General features: G+C 56.5%; 2 protein-coding genes across 3 annotated transcripts in view; both read right to left on the bottom strand.

Annotated features, from left to right (window-relative positions):
* The window catches only part of LOC125282066 (focal adhesion kinase 1-like), a 424,568-nt gene that overhangs the window by 130,674 nt on the left and 275,329 nt on the right, over positions 1–18,565 (bottom strand). The window lies entirely within an intron of this gene.
* Positions 774–3,817, bottom strand: LOC125282098 (programmed cell death protein 7-like). 2 transcript variants are annotated; one of them, XM_057313011.1, is made up of 2 exons: positions 3,229–3,794; positions 774–843 (listed from the first exon to the last, which is right to left on the bottom strand). In XM_057313011.1, exons 1-2 carry the CDS (start codon positions 3,652–3,654, stop codon positions 823–825), a joined length of 447 nt encoding a protein of 148 aa, XP_057168994.1. In that variant the 5' UTR covers positions 3,655–3,794; the 3' UTR covers positions 774–822. The 2 variants fall into 2 exon arrangements, with proteins under 2 accessions (XP_057168994.1, XP_057168993.1); XM_057313010.1 differs by lacking the exon at positions 774–843 and adding an exon at positions 1,737–1,872 and having other exon boundaries at positions 3,229–3,817.

The raw sequence follows: 18,565 nt of genomic DNA, 5'->3' as shown, positions 1-18,565 counted from the left end.
ATAGAAAGGAAAGGCCTTCCCCCTAATTCCACGAAAGGGTGGGTAATACTATGCACAGCGGAGATTACAGCCTTCACGTTTCTTATGTGCGTATATATCAATATGATTTGTCCCCCTACATACAATCATCTCCTTTTACTGGTTCCACTAGCTTTTTTCTCCACTTCAGCATATGGGGTGGCTGATTCCCTGTCACAGCTGTATGGTGCCACACGGGGACGACGCAGTAACAGCCCTACCGAGGGACAGCTGGCATGCTCTCTTCTTCGTCACACGCACAACCTGAGCAAAGGCAGCGGTGAACAGTGTCTGCCATACATACGTGCACGTGTCCGACTGGGTCATCAGAGTAAGTTCCTGAACGCACAGTCCTGGATCCCAGAGCATTGCAACGGCCCCTCCCCTACGGGCGAGACAAGGTCTGTTCTCACAGCCTGGGGACAGTCACTCCTGCTCTTCTCTCGCCCACACTGATTTACTAACCCCTCCCCGGGAACAACCATTTCAGTCCAAAAAACCAGAGCTAATTAAAAAGTGAGACACACACACCCTAACTGATAGCATCACAGATTTGTTTCTTATTCTTTTTTTTTAAGATTTCATTTATTCATTTGAAAGAGAGAGAGACAGCCCGTGAGAGAGGGAACACAGGCAGGGGGAGTGGGAGAGGAAGAAGCAGGCTCCCAGCGGAGGAGCCTGATGTGGGGCTCGATCCCAGAACGCCGGGATCACGCCCTGAGCCGAAGGCACACGCTTAATGACTGAGCCACCCAGGCGCCCCCACAGATTTATTTCTGTTAGATTATAGAGCGGCACTGATCTTCACACAGGATGGGCCATAATCTGTGAAATAAAACAGAAAACAGATTTGTTTAGCGCTCTAGAACTTGCTGTCCACCACCGTTAATAGCCACGTGGCTATTGAAATTGAAATTAAAATTCAATGAAGTGTAAAATCCAGTTCCTCAGTGGCACTAGCGATGCCTCAAGCACCTGGTAGCCATGTGTGGCTAGTGGCCGACACACGGATGGCACAGATGAAGAACACTGGCGTCATCACTCAGAAAGTTCTGGTGGACAGTGCTGCTCTAGAAGCCGAAAGCCTGGACGCTCTCCACCAAGAACCGCTACAATGTTGCCTTCACACCAAGAATTACGCCAGTGACCTACTCGAGGCACGGAGCTCTCGGCCCACTCGGAGGGTTAGTCGTAGATCCTTCCACACCCCACGCCTCGTCTCCACGGCAACCACGGAGTAGAGAGAGATGTACAAGCCAGAACCTCCCATGGGGTGGACGTATTCTCCAAGTCTTTGTCACTACCCTCACAAAACACCACCCATCTAAGAAATGAAATGGAAAGTTAGGACTCCTTACTACCCTACCAGTAAGTGGAATGTTTCTCATACCTCCAGGCTTGTTTTCATCTGTCACCGAGCAGGAATGCGTCAACGACAGAGAAATGGTGATTTTCAGAGTTATAAAAAAAGCCTCAGACGTTAGAAATAGAACTGCTATAACAGCAGAGTGGCCAAGTGAAGTCACATGTTTAGGTAACTGTAACGTCAACATCGGCCTTAAAGGAGGCTCAGCCCAGGAAGTTGGATCCGTCCCGAAAGGCTGCCTTTTTCCTACTCCAAATATTTGCGCTCCACCTCTTGCTGAACCCCTAACAGAATCAGCGTGTAGGATAAAAAGGGTAATAGCTAAAATGCAGAGTAGCAAACTGCCACTTGCCTGGGAAAGCCGTGGCCTGTTTGGGGCAGGAAAGCACCACCGTGCCATTCACCCTGCTCTCGAGACACGTCTCACCCTGGGGCAACCAACATGCATGCCGAAATCACCCAAGAAGCAACTGAAACCAGGTCATTTCCTATCAGAAGAAAAAGGAGGCAATGCCATTGGCAAATTAGAGGCAGGGAGATAACTCAGTCGATGAGGGTCAGAGGAGACAGAGGTCAAAGGGGATGCAGACATCACCGGGATTTGGGGAGTAAGAAAGGAGGAGGGAAATGCAGAAACCATCGAAGTTGGCTCTGTATGAAGTTAAGGGAGACAGGTCGCCTGGGTGGCTCAGTCAGTTAAGCATCTGCCTTCTGCTCAGGTCATGATCCCGGGGTCCTGGGTCCCTGCTCAGCGGGGAGTCTGCTTCTCCTTCTCCCTCTGCCCCAGCCCCTCTCCTGCTCTATCTCTCTCTCCCTCACTCAATAAATCTTAAAAAAAAAAAAAAAAGCTAAGGAGACTACCAAGACATTAAGAGACATTTATCCAGTTAATTTGAGCAATATCTAGCTTCTCCTGATGACCTCAACCCTTTCCGCTGCACCCCTAAATACTCGGGTGCCTTCCTGTGCCTGTCACTGCTGTTGTCCAGAATGAGATGAGGACTTGCCCAGGTAACTGGGCGGTAGAGCCGGAATCTCGGAGTACTCTGGGCATCACCACTAACCAGAGAAAAATCCACAGATAGAGTCATATGGACATCCTGGACCAAGAGAAAAAGAGGGCCACAAACCAATTCAAAAGAAAGCCTGGGTTACACAACCAAGAAAAAGCAGGGGCACAGTAAAGAAACACAGAGAATGAGTGTCCAAAACTGCTGCTTTCCGGGAAAAGGGTTTGTCACTCTGGCTGCTAGCACACAGAGAAAGAGAAAAGGGCCCCGGGCGGGGGGGGGGGGGGGGGAGTAGGCAGCCTTTTCTGCAAGCGAGAAAAACAGTTAGGTTTCATCGCAAAATGACTAAATGCAGAACATTTGAAAGTGCCCCTTACATCTAAAACCCCAAACCTCACGATGCTGTGCCTGGCACAGCACCCACCACCGAGGAGACAGTAAGTCCGGGATAATGAATGAAATCCTTTCTTCCGCGACGACGTAACCCCAGGCGCCCCGGCGCACCCCCCGCCTCCCCCCATCAGCCGCCTTCACCCTGCCCAGGTGTGCTTCCCGAAGCCGGAGCGGCCGAAGGCGGAGCACCTGGAGGCGCGTCCTCCGAGCCCGCGCTCCTCTCCGGCGAGGGCTCCCCAGTCCGCAGACCCCCGCGACTCCTCCGCGGCCAGGACAGCCAAGGTCCCCGCACCGGGCGGGCTGCGGTGGAGGGGGGGTCTGGCCGGAGCCCCGAGCACCGCCCCCACCCCGCAGACGCCCGGGATGCCGGGGCCAGACCCGCGCTCCGATCGTAGCCGCCGCCCGGCCGCGCCCCGCCTCCGTTTCCCCACCGGCCCCTACCTGCTCGGGGCCGCGGAGGCTGTCCCGGGAGGGCCCCAGCAGCGCGCACGACTCCAGCAGCCCTGAGGACAGCGCCAGGTGCTGCGGTGCGGCCTCCGCCATAGCTGCTTGGCTGCTGCGGCCCGCTGGGCGCACCCCACTCGGGCGCCTGGGGCCGCCGACCCCGACCCCAGCCCCGCGCCCCGCGCAGCGCCGCCTGCACAGCACCCAGGCGCCCCACAGCCAGCCGCCGGGTCCCCGCAATGAGCGGTCGGTGGAGCGGAACCTCCCCGGGGGAGGGGCCTCCTGGGGTCGGGGCCTCCATGGGGGCGTGGCCGGCTGCGGCGCGCGGGGTCCGGTGGGGGCGGGGCCTCCATGGGGGCGTGGCCGGCTGCGGCACGCGGGGTCCGGTGGGGGCGGCCGCGGGGCCCCGCGCCAGGTCGTCATTTCCTTACCGGCTCGCGGATCCTGGCGCGTGCGCCGTGTCTGTTCGCGCGCATTCGCCCCATTGGCCCCGCCCCACCGGCAGCCCCCTTCCCGGGGAACGGAGGGAAGTGGGCGGCGTCCCCAAGTGGCAGGCGAGGGCGCCCAGCCCCCGGGGCCCAGGGCGTGAAAGTCACCTGCTCTGGGGAGCCCCGGGCCGGCTCTACAGGGCGAGGAGAGACCTAGGCCTGGCGCGACCCCGGCTCTCGCTGCCTCCTGGAAGCCCTCCTGTGCCCTGGACTGCGGAGTTGGTCGGGCGTGGACGGCAGAAAAGGCTGGTGGGGAAGGGGTAGAAAGATCCATTCCTGGTTAACCCGGTTAACCTTGCTGGCTCTGTCTAGTGAGAGGTTGAGCAACATTCGGCAGGAAACCCCGCGGGGTGGGCACGGCTGGAATGGATGGAGCCTGGGAGCACAGAGATGAGGAGGGTCTGAGAGGAGACAGGGCCCGTACCTGGCCAGCTCCAGACTGGCCTGATCCCGGGGGACCGTGGGCCTCCCCCAGCCACAGACTGGGCCCAGGAGGCTGGCTTTCGTGGCTGATCCCAGTCCCAGCTCTGCCTGCCCGCCAACCTTGGCACATCCCTATCCCTCTCTGCAGGCCAGCATAAGCATCTATAAAACCGAGCGGGTAGGGCACTTCGGTGGCTTAGTGGGTTAAGTGTGTGCCTTGGGCTCAGGTCATGATCCTGGGGTCCTGGGATTGAGCCCCACATTGAGAGCTCTGCTCATAGGTGAGCCTGCTTCTCCCTCTACTGCTCCCCCTGCTTGTGCTCTCTCACTCTAGCTCTCTCAAATACATAAATAAATAAAATATTAAAAAAAAAAGCGGGAAATGATATGAAAGGAACTTTTCTAGTTCTAATAATCCATGATTCATTTTTTAAAAACCACAAATGTTTATTTTATTTTTTTTTTTAAAGATTTTATTTATTTATTCGACAGAGATAGAGACAGCCAGCGAGAGAGGGAACACAAGCAGGGGGAGTGGGAGAGGAAGAAGCAGGCTCATAGCAGAGGAGCCTGATGTGGGGCTCGATCCCAGATCGCCGGGATCACGCCCTGAGCCGAAGGCAGACGCCCAACCGCTGTGCCACCCAGGCGCCCCCACAAATGTTTAATAATAATGTCAAACATCTGTCATCAGCCTAAGATGAAAAGGAACAAAGCAATGTCAGAATCACAACGGGGATGGGTGGGCCTGGACCTGGGAGTGCAGTATTCCTCCAACCTTCCCAGCCTGGTGAGGCCCTCACTGCCCACAGCCTGACTCGTGGGTTCCGAGTTTCACTCACTAAGTCACCTATTTATTGGCTGTGGGTCACTGCTGGTTCTCACTTAGGTCTGGCATCCGCAATCTCATTGGTAGTTACCAATGAGACAAGTAGTTACAGTCGCTGACTTCCAAAGCAGGACAGATTTTGCTCATACTTGTCTGGCTCTCTCCGTGGTGTTTTCGTTGTTGGTGGCCTCAGCACAGGGCAGAGTGGAGATACCCATGAACCCCCAGTGCCCAGGAAAGGCTCACTGATGCGGCTTGGAGGCATGAGCCACTCCAGGAAGGCAGCAAAGCCCTGGGCTCTAGGGACCTGGGCTGGAGCCTGGCTCTTGTGCGAGCTGTGGGACAGCCAAGCTCTTCACTGGCCCTAAGCCTCGGCGGCTTCCTGTTTGTTCAAATGCTGCTGGGTGTGGTCAGGACTCGGGGAGGTAAACACTTGGCGGCTGTCAAGAAGACCTAAGTGAGGCTCGGGCGAGAGCAGTGTCCCTTTTCCTTCAAGAGCTGCAAGGGTGGGTTTGAGGAAGGGAGCTTCTGGTGTGAACGGGTCCGGGCCTGGCTCCCGCCGTGCACGGGGCCTGCGAGGTTCTGCTTCTCTGGGCTTCACCCTTAACACCCGAGAAGGCCACAGGTCCTCCACAGGGCTCCTTCTTTACCCTGTGCTTTTCGGTGAGTCCCCAGTGCTCGTGCTGCAGACGCCTGCCCTGTCCTTGAGTGCTGATGGGATTGGACACAGAAGTGCAGATAACCAGCCACCAAAGGCACAGGTGGAAAAGCCACATAACGGCCATCTAGAGGCAGAAGATGCAGGCAAGGGAGAAGTGGGAGCACGCAGAGCCTGGCTAACGGGGCCACCTGCAAGGGCGTAACACCGCCCCACGCTGGAGCCAGGGAAGGGACAGGTCGGACTGGCTGCAGAGCTCGCTGTTACAGGGGCTCTTGCTGCGGGCACCCCCATCCCTAGGAGCAGCCTTGCTGCTCTGTCTCACTCTCAGGATTACTGTGAAGAGCAAAGGAGAAAATAGATATGAAAATTGTTTGTAAACCGTAAAGGACAGAGGCAAAAATAGGGGGATGGGCACACCGTTGTGAGTAATGCTGAACAACACCGAACTGTCGACTTCGAAAAGGTTACTTTTACGCTATGGAGTTTCATCTCAATAAATTTTTTTTAATGGAGTTTATTTTTTTAAAAGGTTTATTATTTAGCGTGTGCAGTGTGGGGGAGGGGCAAAAAGAAGGAGAGAATCTCCAGCAGATTTCCGGTAGGGCTGGATCGCACAACCCCAAGACCCCCACCTGAGCCAAAACCAAGAGTCTGACGCCCGACCGACTGCACCACCCAGGCATCCCTCTAACGGAGTTTAGGAGGACCCGGTCTCAAACTGTGCTATATAGCAGCACGCCTTGTGCGTTTTAGCGGTGGTTTAGGTGTTAAAATTCTTTTAAATATAGGGAATAGAGGGAAGCTTCATGACGTTGGATTTGGCAATGATTTCTTGCATATGACAGAAAAACACAGCCAATGAAAGAGAGAGAAACTGACTTCATCAAAATTAAAACCTTTTTGTGCATCAAAGGATTCTATTAAGAGCATGAAAAGGCAATCCACCGAAGGGGACAAATATTTGCCTGTTCCCTTATCTGTAAAACAGGGATGACCCCCACCTCACCGGCTGTTGGAAAAATTGAACCTACCGGTGACTGTGGAAGAGCCTCGTGCAGAGAGCGGGGACATTTGAATATTTACAAGTCCGACCCGGGAGGCATATGGGCCTTTCGAAGTCTGGGCCCCCATGTTGCCAGCCCCACCCCTCCCTGAGCCTGTCCTGCACTACCCAGACTTGGTCAGGGCCCCCCCACCAAATGCATGGTGCTTTCCGCCTCCCTGCAGGGCTGCCCAGAGCACACCTCGGCCGAGGGCTGCACCTGTGTTCTCCTACCTCCTCCCCCAGTGGGAGGGGCTATTTCCCTCCAAGCTACAACCCTGAACTCAGGGTTCCGGCCTCCTCATTCTCATACCCCTGCTGCAAATCCTGATTCCAATATGTGCTGTCTTTGACCTTGGGCAAGTGACTTTCTCTCTCTGGGCCTCGGTTTCTTGTCTGTAAGATGGAATAGTACTACCTACTTTGCAGGGTTGTTCTGAGGGTCCAGCGTCACATACACCACGGTCGATGGTCAGGTGCGATCGGCATGACCTTCTGCTCTCATGGTTTATAGGAATCATCTACAGGGCCAGTCCTCTGACTTAATGGTAAGTGGACACTGGGTCATGTTGACATGTATAACCGTAAGCGTCCACACACGACAGAGCCGAAATGCCCACTGCAGCGTTCGGGTGCTCGTCACCATGTTCCAGCCGGTGTTTATTGTCCTCAAATCATTGCCCTTTTTACTCCTCTGGCCGAGAGCTCCAGAGGTAATGTGAGTTTCTTCCATCAAGAGTTGAGGTGCCCCATTGCCCTTAAACCTGGTTGCAAATTATTTGACTCTTAACCTATGAAACTTTAATCCTTTGTGTGTGTGTGACACGTGTTCATGAGAAAATACATTTAAGCAAAAAGAAAAAGCTCACACCACCCAGGATAAGCAGTTAAGTTTTTGATGTACGTCCATACACACACATGCTCCGCCCACACAGTTTGGGATTTAGTCCTACATTTGTGAGCTGATACTAAACAGACTGCTGTGTAATCTGTTGTGTTTTGCTTTACAGTCTAGAATGAATATACTTTCGCGCAGATGTGTGAAATCTTCCAGTTGAAAAACAGACCTGGAGAACAGGTCAAAATACAAAATCCAGTGTGATGCTGGTAACAAGGAAAGGACCTAACACGAAATTCCACCAGATGATTAAAAGTAAAACAAAGGTCAGAGGTACCCCAGAAACGCTAACAGAAAGAAATCAGGGGCCAGATTTTCACATGAGGCAAAGCAGGAACTCAAGGCCTAGAGCACACACGGTGAGGACAGCTGAGGGAGTGTCTTGGCCTACGAGGCACCAACACAAACTTGTTTCTGACTCTTCTCTCTTCCCTAAGCCTTTCGGGCTCAGCTACTCCTCTTGTCCTTTCTCCAGGGTCCAAATGCCCCAGGGGCGTGTCCTCTTTCCACCCGTGGCCAGGCTGGGTCCGCCCTCCCCGGAGGTTTTCTGTGTGACCTCCTTCTGCTCCCAGGGCATAGCTTCCGGAGGACAGGCTGTCTTGGCCTTTGGCACTTCATCCGATGTTCGCCTACCGAGCATTCTTCTATTTCTTTGGAATAAATTAATCCTGCAGGGATCCAGAGCATTTTCCTCCCCCAGGGCCCAGGAGAACAAGCGTTCTGGAAGGATCCGGGGCACTTCTTTCCTTCTCCAGCAACACGGAACTGCACTACAGCTAAAACAGTTAAATTATTTATTCCTCACAAAAGTCCTGAGCTGAGGGCTAGCTGGTTTTCCACGTGAAAATATAAGCCAGGCTTTGACTTTTCTTGGTAAAGTTTACATATCCATAAACAAAGAAAAACATGAGTCTGAATAAAGAGTTTTCTCCAGGGAACGAGAGGACCAGCACATCAGGAGAAAATGTTGGCTATGAAGAAGTCAGACGTGACCGCTCCCAGACCCAAGCTGTCCGAAGGCGCTCGCTGGGAAGCCGCTTCCCCTCCTGAGCCTTCGCGTGCTCGGTTCTATTGGGATGTTTACTGAGCACCTACTATACGTCTGGTTCTGTGATAATAGCTGGGCCCGCAAAGAATAAAATACAAGCCCTCCCCGGCCCTCCCCCCGGAGCTCCCTGGGCAGCAAGTGCATACCCAGGGAAGAGAGGTGGGCAGAGGCGCTAGGAATCAGAGCAGGGCTCCGGCGGGGGGCTCGGGCAAGAGGAGAAAGCCCTGAGACCAGCCAGGAAGGTGAAGAGGCATTTTCCAGGGAGAAAAGGCCTGGAGAGCACGGCAGGCAAGGCAGTGGGGACGGTGTGGCGTGTGCAGAGCCCCACAAGCAAGTCCTTGGGTCCCGCAGCTGAGGAGCTGGTGGGGAGGTCTGTCCTGCCGTTGGCTCTGCCCTGGCCCCGGAACAGCGTCCAGTGCATGGGCTCCAGCGCACATTGGGGAGGGATGAAGACAGCGGGAGAGGGGGCGGGGGCCAGGTTGGGAAGGCTCAGGCGCCATGCTTGGGAGGCTGGCATCTGTCCTGGGGATGGTGGCAAGAGGCTGAGGACTTGGCCCAGGAAAGACATGGGGCCAGTGAGGTATTTGAGGAGACTGACCCAGGCTGCAGGGCAGAGGCCGGAAGTGGGATCTGAGCTCTACAGTAATCAGGCTGGTGAGCGAGGGGTCCGAGTGAGCAGTGGGTGCAGAGTGGGGAGGGCCCAGAGTGAGGAACCCTTGGGAGGCAGGATGGCAGGACAGGGACGGGGCTGGGGGGGGGAGGTGTGAGTCCAGGCTTCTCCTCTGTGGCCCCACAGATGACGGGCCCCCGTGCCACCTCCCCAGCGTGGACAACACCGTCCTCTAGAGGCCTGATGTTCTGCCCTCGTGCTGGTCCGTCCGCTCCCAGGGCAGGGACTGTGGCTGAGATGCCCACTCCCTTGGAGCCCAGCACAGTGATCGCACAGGAAGATCTCTCTTGTCGGGACCAGGCGGGTGAGCGGGGCAGAGGAGCCTCAGAGGGACCGATGACCTTGACGGACTTGTGAGCATCTAAATGGGGCATCCTGGGGGCTGGGTGTGTGTGTGCATGTGTGTGCACGCGTGGTGAGCAACTCGTGTACTCCTGTGCCTCGGGCTGGGCCTCTTTCGTCCGCTCCCATGGTGCAGAAGGACAGGGATTGTGAGAGAGCCAGGGCGCAGCTCCAGCAGAGGGGACGCGGAACGGCTGCACAGCCGATGAAGCCCGAGCGCCCTCCGGAGAGATGGGGTCGCAGCAAAGCCACGGGGCCGCCACGCCTCAGGGGGGCCGCCTTGCCAAATGCCTCCGACCTGCCCAGACAGCCCACCCTAAGCAGCTAGAGCCCCGCTGTCGAAAGTAGTTTTCTCTTTCAAATATTCGTAAATGAGAGGAAGCCATGTGTTGGTAAATGCTTACCGCCGGTTCACTCGGAGACTGCGTAATCTCTGAGCTCAGCATCTCACAGGGTTTGCACGGGTCCAAAGGGTGGCCCTTCACCCTGGCCTCAGGTCCAACAAGCCCTCCGCCAGGCACCCCCGCGAGCGGTGGAGGGCCATGTGTCGGGCCGGGCCCTGTGGTCCTGCAGGGATCGAGGCCATGCCTGGGTCCAGCCAGGCCTCACGAGCACAGGGTCAATGCTCTATGTCGTCAGTGGTGAAATGAAGTGAGAGTACTTCCCTCCCCTAAGAGCAACATTCGGTCTGCACAACAAACATTTATTGAGTGTCTACTGTGTGCGGGCCGCCGTTGTGCCTGGCTGTTCTGGGGCGTAGTGGGGTTGAAATCGGACCTGTCCCGACATGGACCCAGCCCGGCTCCAGCAGGCTAGGGGCCCCCAGGCAGGCTCTCTGTGCTCTGGGCACGTTACTTCCCGGGTCCCGGCTCTGCGTCGGGCACAGAGTAATAGGGGTTCAAGGAGTATTTGATGAAAAGAAGATCAAAGTCCCCCTGTCCACTGGTTAGGGTCCAGCTGGGCTGCAGGGTGCCTGCCATTCAGCAGGGATTTTCCCCGGCCTAATACTGAGTAAAAGGATAAAGTCACAGGAGAACCCCCGCTATGGCATCATTTAACAAAGTCCAAGCGTGGACAGGACACACCTTGGTAAGAGTATGAGGCAGAGCGGGGTGCTGACGCTGAGCGCGGGCCGGGCGCAGTGGCCATCTGAGGGTTCAGCGGGTGGGCCAGCGGTGCCCGTGTTACAATTAGACATATTCTTTTTTTTTTTTTAATGATTTTTTATTTTATTATGTTAGTCACCATACAGTACATCCCCGGTTTCCGATGTAAGGCTCGATGATTCATTAGTTGCGTATAACACCCAGTGCACCATGCAATACGTGCCCTCCTTACTACCCATCACCGGTCTATCCCATTCCCCCACCCCCTCCCCTCTGAGGCCCTCAGTTTGTTTCTCATAGTCCATAGTCTCTCATGTTTCATTCCCCCTTCTGATTACCCCCCTTTCTTTATCCCTTTCTTCCCCTACTGATCATCCTAGTTCTTATGTTCCATAGATGAGAGAAATCATATGATAGTTGTCTTTCGCTGCTTGACTTATTTCACTTAGCATTATCTCCTCCAGTGCCATCCATGTTGCAGCAAATGTTGAGAATTCGTTCTTTCTGATAGCTGAGTAATATTCCATTGTATTTATGGACCACAACTTCTTAATCCAGTCCTCTGTTGAAGGGCATCTCGGCTCCTTCCATGATTTAGCTATTGTGGACAATGCTGCTATGAACATTGGGGTGCATATGGCCCTTCTCTTCACTACGTCTGTATCTTTGGGGTAAACACCCAGTAGTGCAATGGCTGGATCATAGGGTAGCTCAATTTTTAACTTTTTAAGGGACCTCCACACTGTTTTCCAGAGTGGCTGTACCAACTTGCATTCCCACCAATAATGTAGGAGGGATCCCCTTTCTCCACATCCTCTCCAACAATTGTTGTCTCTTGCCTTGTCAATTTTTGCCATTCTAACTGGCGTAAGGTGGTATCTCAGTGTGGTTTTGATTTGAATTTCTTTGATGGCTAATGATTTTGAACATTTTTTCATGTGTCTGTTAGCCATTTGTATGTTTTCATTGGAAAAGTGACAATTAGACATATTCTTTGTAAATAAAAAATACTTTGTATATATGAAGAAAGAGAAAGCCAACGGTCTCGTCTATTTCTGGAGCACCATTGTGTTTGAAACGATGCAGTTGCATGGAGGGTACTTCCCCACTTCAGACACCGTGCACCTGTCCCAGACGCCCCGAGACAGCGGGCAGGCTGAGAGAATGGGGACAAAAGGTGACTTCCACAGGAAACAGGGAAGCCAGCCCTGCCCAACGGGTCGTTGGCTGCCACTGTGGTCGGCTGCTGCCGGGTGCTCAGGCGGGAGGAGAGGACAGATGCGAGAACTATCTTAACCCATCCAGACCAGGAATTAAGACAAGTAAAAATAGACAGCTAACAGTAAATGGGGAGAAAAGAGGAAGTCAGGCGCTAACCTGCACTTGAGAGAGGCCCAAGGTGACTCAAGGTAATTTTCCTCTGCACCTGCTGTTCCTGTTGCCCTAGAACGCTCTTTCCCCTTCCCTCCCTGATAACTCTGACCTACCTTTCATTCGTTCAGATACCACCTCCTCCAGGAAGCCCCCTGAACCTGCCTCCCTGATTCCCAATTTAGGGTGACCCTCTGCACCCCAACACACCCCTCAGTCCCTCGTCACGTCCCTCTGACCATGAGGCTCATGTCCTCTGTGCCTGTCCCTGGGCTTCCGACCTACTGGCCAGCCTCCCCCTCACTGGCTCCTGGCTCCGGAGCCTCGGTTCAGCCCCTCTCACACGGCACTTTTCAGAAGACAGGGTGCTGCCCTACATCCCGTCCGGTGCAAAGAGCATGGGCATTAGAGGCAGAATGACCCCTACAAGCCCACCCTCAACCCTTCACCAGCTGCAAGGGGGGAGAGCCAGGCAGACCCCACGAGGCTGGCATGAGTGATAGGTGGACCCTCAGGAAAAGTCAGACGCTCCTGCTCCACCCTGCCCTGGACTCACCCCTCCTTGGGACCGTCTGCAGTGCTACCCAGCCTGTCCGGGTTCGACGGAGGTGAGGGGCAGGCTGTGGTAATGACGGCAAAGTCTGCGGACTGCTCGCCCAATCGCTGCTCAGTGCCTGATGCATACACAGGCCTTCTCTTATCGATTGTCCCTGCAACGCGACGACAATGTGCCACCCCATCTGGTAGATCAGGACCGAGGCTCATCTTGTCAGCTGTTGACCCAGGAGCGAACGGTGGGCAGTGTGAGGATACGCACCTGGGTCAGTCTGCCCCCAAAGCCCAGGCCCCTGCCCGAGGCCGACCTGCTTCTCTGTGCGTGGTTGGAGCCTTCCCCGGCTGGACAGGCTCACCCCGTGGGCCATTCGGCTCCTCTTCAGGGGGTTCTAGCATTCGCTTGGCAGTTAACAATAGCTCCCTCACTGGAATACTGTATTAGTAGGGATTTTCAGACCATTTGGCCAAAGTCGATCAAATCTATAGCTCCAGGACCGTGAGAGTTCAAGGCCATCACCTCACAGTGCTCCGTAAATCCACTGGGACCTGTCTCCGCACACACAGTGCATGTTGGCATAGACACTGGGGTGGCCTGGTGGCTTCCCTGTCTCCCCACGACCCAGGGCAGTGTTTTCAGCTGGGTCCTGAACGAAGCTCAGAGAGGACAGAACAGGGCCTCAGGAACCCAGAGCAGGGCCTCCAAGGCCAGACTGGAAATACCACCTTCCCAAAAGAGAGGGGATTCATTCTCTCAGGGCTCTTGAGGGAGCCTGTGGAGGCCAGTCCATGCAGGTCACACTCTCTCTCACCAGCCCAGGAGGGTGGTCCTTCTCCTACCCACAGAGAAGGCTCGGAAGTGCTGGGCTTGCCTGGGCCCCGGCCAGGAGCTGGGTCCCTTGGGCCAGCTCAGGTCAGAGTGGCAGTGGGGCTCTCTTGTCCCATCTCTGTCCCTCTTCACCTCCAAAGCCAAAGCCAGGCTGACCCCAGGGTCAGGGAGGGGCAGAGGCCTGGAGGCCCCCCTGCTGCCTAGCCCCAACCCTCCTTTCCAGGTGTGCACTTACACCTGTGTGTTTGCCTCTGCACGTGCACACCTGGGAGGAGGGAGACCGAGAGCTAGCTGGTGGACAGCTATCCCTGGGACCCGGGTCACCCCCTCCTCCGTTCACCCCGACCCAGAGACGTCCTTAGTCCTTATCAAGCACTGGAGCCCTTCCAAGGCCTACGCTCAGCTCAGCTCGGGGCTTTACAGAAGGAAGGTGCCCCTTCCACTTCCCCCCACGCATCTAGGAACATTCCTGCTAAGAGGGTGGAGGCCGCAGGCACTGAGCAGGGGCTCCATGGGAGAGACACCCCACCCTGCATGGGAGGACTGGGGACGCTGACATCAAATGGTCTGGAAGGGCCTGGCCGGGAGAGTCAGCCAAGGTGCATTTTGTTAAAAGCAACACAGGCTTTGGGTCCCAGGCATTTTCATTACCTGAAACACAGCCCTTGACCTGCGAGTGGGTTTAAGAGCTCGTTCCCGCTCCTACTGGGGATCAGACCCTGGAGAAGGAGACAGCTCCTCCCCCGCCAGACAGGGGGCTGCAGGCAGGATGGTGTCCACCTGCTCCCCTTTCAATCAGGGACTGGAAACCCAGGAGAGGGGGCACAGGAACCTAGGGGCATCTTGCACCTCGTCCCCCCACCCAGAACTTGCCCGCAGCCTTCACCTGCAGCATCCCACACTGACCCCCACCCCTCCTCTACTCCTCTCTAGCCGCATCCCCTCCTGGACTGGCCATTCTTGGTTCTGACCTGGGCCTCAATGCCCAGCCTCAGGTCAGCACCATGACCTGGGTTCCCTGGACAACGGAACCAGGTCTGCCCTCCGAGGCAGCCCCTGCATGTGGGGGCGTGGCACACCCTCAGGGCCCCTCTGTGTCCCTCACCCTAGCAACCAGATTGGGGACTGAGGAGGTCAGGGGCCAGGCCAGCCTCCTGCAATGACCTCTGGGCCCCAGGACTTGTCCTTGAGCATTCTCAGTACCACCCGGTGTCTCTCCTTCCTCCAAACCTGCCCCCACAGAGCCCCCCCCCCCGACGCCTGTCCAGCTGGCAGCCAGTCTTGGGCCTGTGGGAGCCACTCTGGATGCCACTCACCCGCCCCACCCCTGGACAAGCCCCAGCCTCTCACCCCACAGCTCTGTGCGTCAGCCCTGTGCCCCTGAGAAGCAGACCTCACATGGGACTGTATCAGGGGACAACTGTGAGATAATACAGGGAAGAAGCAGGAGCGCCCATCAGACCCTCGGCCGGAGGGAAAAGGGTCCCTCGGAATCCACATCCCCTGAGCCTCGGAACGTGACCTTACTCGGAAATAGCATCTTTGCAGATGTGAAGCCACGGTCGGACGAGGTCATCCTGGATTAGGGCAGGCCCTAAACCCGACCTGAGGACAGCTGCCCTTCTGTTTTTCGTGCACAGTGTTGGCCCGTATTTAATGAGTCTCTGAAAGGGGATCTAGAGACAGATTCCCCAATGCACCTACAATGGTGTTCACTGAGCGTCCACTGTGTGTGTCAGGGATGCAGAGACAAGTCAGCAGGTGCCCGCACCCCCAGACCTCCCCACAGTGCCAGGGCCCTGCTCCAGGCCACGCTCCAAGGCGGTGGGGAGGCAGGCCTCAGGCCCGGGTCTAGGGCCCCTGCTCTGCATGCTTGCCCCCAGGGGTGCTAGGAGGCTTGCTAAGCCTGGTGTCAGTCCTTCCTTCTCAGAGACAGCCATTCAGCCCGTGCCAGGCACAGAGAAGCACAGAGCTTGGAAGCAGCAGGGCGTGGCCCCCCCTGCACTGCTCCCCAGCTGAGTGACCGAGTGACCGTCTCGTGCCACTGCAGGGATCTAAGTCAAACGGGGCGACCCTCCCCAACGCCATGGCACCCTGCCCCAAACAGAAAGAGGACTCTGGATTCGTGGGTACTGTGGGGGTTTTCCTACAACCATTTGGAACCGGTTCTAATGAAATGCTTTTTAAAGAATCATAAATGGAAGTGCCGAGTCGACCCGTAATTCTGCTCTTTCCCTTACTGTGAAACCTTTCTTTAGTCAAAAGTGCATCGATGTAAAATAACCTCTCCTCCAACAGACCAAGTGCTGCCCTGATCTCTGCATCCGTCTTCCCAACCCCCAGACGGGTCAGGAGGCCGCCTCACCACTTCCCCGTGCTGGCGGCAGCCGGCTCCGGGGTCCAGTCTTCCCGAAAGCAGTTTGTTCTCACCCTGAGTTTTGCCAGCGTAGCACGAAGGCTAAGCACCTGCCCTCACCGCATCGGCGCCCTGGCTTAACTTCCTGGTTTATCTGTGTTTGACGTGTTGGACGAATGCTCAGCTGATGATTCTGTGGGAAAAAATCCACCCAGAGAAACACATGAAAGACACGTGCGGCGACGCTCTCAGATCCTTTACGCTTGCAAACCTTAGCAGAGCTCTTCCTAAAATCTCAGCATTTGCAGAGAGACCCGCAGGGTGACGATAGTGCCATCTGTCAAATCGTAGCGTTATCTACGGACTTTATTATCGGATCTTCACCACATTTCTTGAGATAAGAACGAGTATCCCATTTCACACCACAGAACGTTGGGGGCTAGAGCTGCCCAGCGTCTTGCAGCTGGTGATTATTGGAGCCGAGGGTTCCTGGATGCCTGCTCTCTTCGAGGGTCTCTGGTCAAGCGTCTCCCACTGACCCCCACCCCACAGCACGCTCTGGGCCAGGACTCCCGTTGGACCTACTTCAGAAAAGTCAGGCGTGGAGGCGTCCCGAGGCAGCTCTGGAGATGGGAGCCAGGGCCACGTGTCTGTCCATCCCCAGAGGCCCGGTGAGCCCTCGGGGCACAGCGGAGTGGAGCATCGATCCTTTGCCACCAAATCTGATCCCCATCACGCACCAGCACCTTAACTCAGGACATCTTTGTTATCCTGGACTTCCGGCACGTCCCCCACCTGCGTCCTAGCCAGGGCTACTGGTGGCCACAGGGCTGCCCTCCTTGTCCAGCCTGGCACTCAGGTCCCCAGCCTGGCCTGGTGGAGCCCCCTTTGCCCCCAGCTGGGGCCTTGGCTTGACCTTGACTGCCCTCCTCAGCGGACGCTATGGCCATAGGGAGCCCTCCAGGCCCCCTAATAGCAGTTGCCCTGCTGGACAGCTGCTTGCTGGCAGAGGGGTCCAGTCCTCACTGCTGCCTGCCATGGGACGTGGCCCTTGGTGCAGGCCGAGCTGAGCAGAAGGCTGGGGGGTGGCACCCAGAGTCTGGCAAGGCTGTCCAGCTGCTCTGCCCACGATCGGATTGTCCTATACCTCCCCGCCTAGGGTGCTCCATGGCTCCCTGGTGCCCTCAAGATGACCTGCAGCCCTCGGCGTGGCCCATGCAAGGCTGGCCTGTGCGGTCTCAACTCCTGCTCCCCACACACCCAACTGCCTCCCAACTAGAAGAGGCTCGGCAGCGTCTAATTCTCCAGGCCCTTCCAGACCCGTCCATGCCATTTTGCCTTCCCCACGTCCCCAGGCAGCAAGCCTCCTCCTTGGAAGTACCCTGGCTTACCCAGCAGGTGCACCCCGGCCCGTGTCCTATCTCACTTTGTAATTAGAAGGAGTGACTCTGAGAACAGGGTGCTAAGTCGGGGTCTAGGGATGGCAGGCACTCAGACACGGACGGAGCCAGATCACGGAGGCACCAAGGGGAGACAACTGCTGGCCCAGCAAACGGACGCAGAAGCAGTTCACCCAAAACAAGATGCTAAGTGAGGTCGCCAGCGTGTTGCCAGGCAGGGAGGGGCCCCCTGGAGTGGGCGGGGTGGGGGGGGCATATGAGCAGAAGCTGGGCTGCCTGCCGCCTGGCTTACCCAGGACTGTTCCTGCACTGAGAGCCCCACTCCCCAGGATCCCCTCCATCCAAAAGGTCCTCGTGGAGGCCCCTTCGTGGCTCAGAGGCAGGACCATCAGGCGAACAGGCTGGGGACCTTACCATGGGCCCTTGTTATTGACCAGGTCACTGAAAACTCCCAGTGAGCTCAGAGCTGGGTGCTCCCCACACAATTCTACACACCCTCCCAGACCCTGTACACGTGGGCCCCATCGGACAGTGAGAGCCCCACTGGGTGGGCTTCGGTGTGAGTCACGTGAGACAGCAGGTTTGGGCCTGGGTGGTGGTCTTACATGAACGAGTGAGTATGTGGCCTCCCCTTCTCTTTAAAGCTGCTTTGCAAATCAAGGACTGAGCCCAGGTCGCTCCTGCCTCGCCCCCGCCCCTCCCCTGACAGAAGCAGCCCTTAATCGGACCCTGTCCTTGCCCTGCCTCCCCTCTCGGGACAGCAGCCAGAGCCGCTCTGGGAAGCCTAAGGCAGCGCTCTGGCCCAGAACTCCCAGTGTTCCCAACATTGGTGTCATCGAAACCGCATCCAGCTGGTTAATTCTACACGTATCTATTTTTCACCATGAAGAAGAAAGGCCCTACCGGAAGTGTGGCGGGTGGCCTGGGATAAATTGTGGCAAAGCCAGGGTGGCTGATGCAGGGGAGCGAGGGGCGAGCAGCCAGGGGCGAGCAGCCAGGGCGGAGGTCACGGAGGACATGGGATGAGAGCCGTTCTGGGCTCAGAATCTCCAAAGCGTCATAGCCTGGAGCCAGCTGACCACAGGGAGCTGGCCTTGGCCACACGATGCCACGGAGCACCTTCCCAGCCCGGGCACCCAGAAAGGACATGGGGTACTCTTCTCTCTTCATGGCCCACTCCGTGGCCTGGGAGTAGGGCTCTAGCTCGCTGCTCCTGGGGGCTCCCTCTCAGGGCATCTGGGCTGCCGAAGGTGGTGACATGCAGCCCCTCCTCTCCCCCATGTCCCCTCTGCACTGCCTTCTGGCCTCCTCCATGTTCG

The sequence above is a fragment of the Ursus arctos genome, unplaced genomic scaffold, assembly GCF_023065955.2.
Source record: "Ursus arctos isolate Adak ecotype North America unplaced genomic scaffold, UrsArc2.0 scaffold_16, whole genome shotgun sequence".
Taxonomy (NCBI): domain Eukaryota; kingdom Metazoa; phylum Chordata; class Mammalia; order Carnivora; family Ursidae; genus Ursus; species Ursus arctos.
The sequence above is the reverse complement of the archived record's forward strand: the minus strand, read 5'-3'. Positions and strand labels throughout refer to the sequence as shown.

Coding starts and splice junctions, on each gene's coding strand:
- LOC125282098 (XM_057313010.1), bottom strand. CDS start 3,654: ATGACGACCTGGCGCGGGGCCCCGCGGCCGCCCCCACCGGACCCCGCG. Junction 1,873..3,228: donor GCCTCCGCGGCCCCGAGCAG/GTAGGGGCCGGT, acceptor TTCTTCTGATAG/GAAATGACCTGGTTTCAGTT.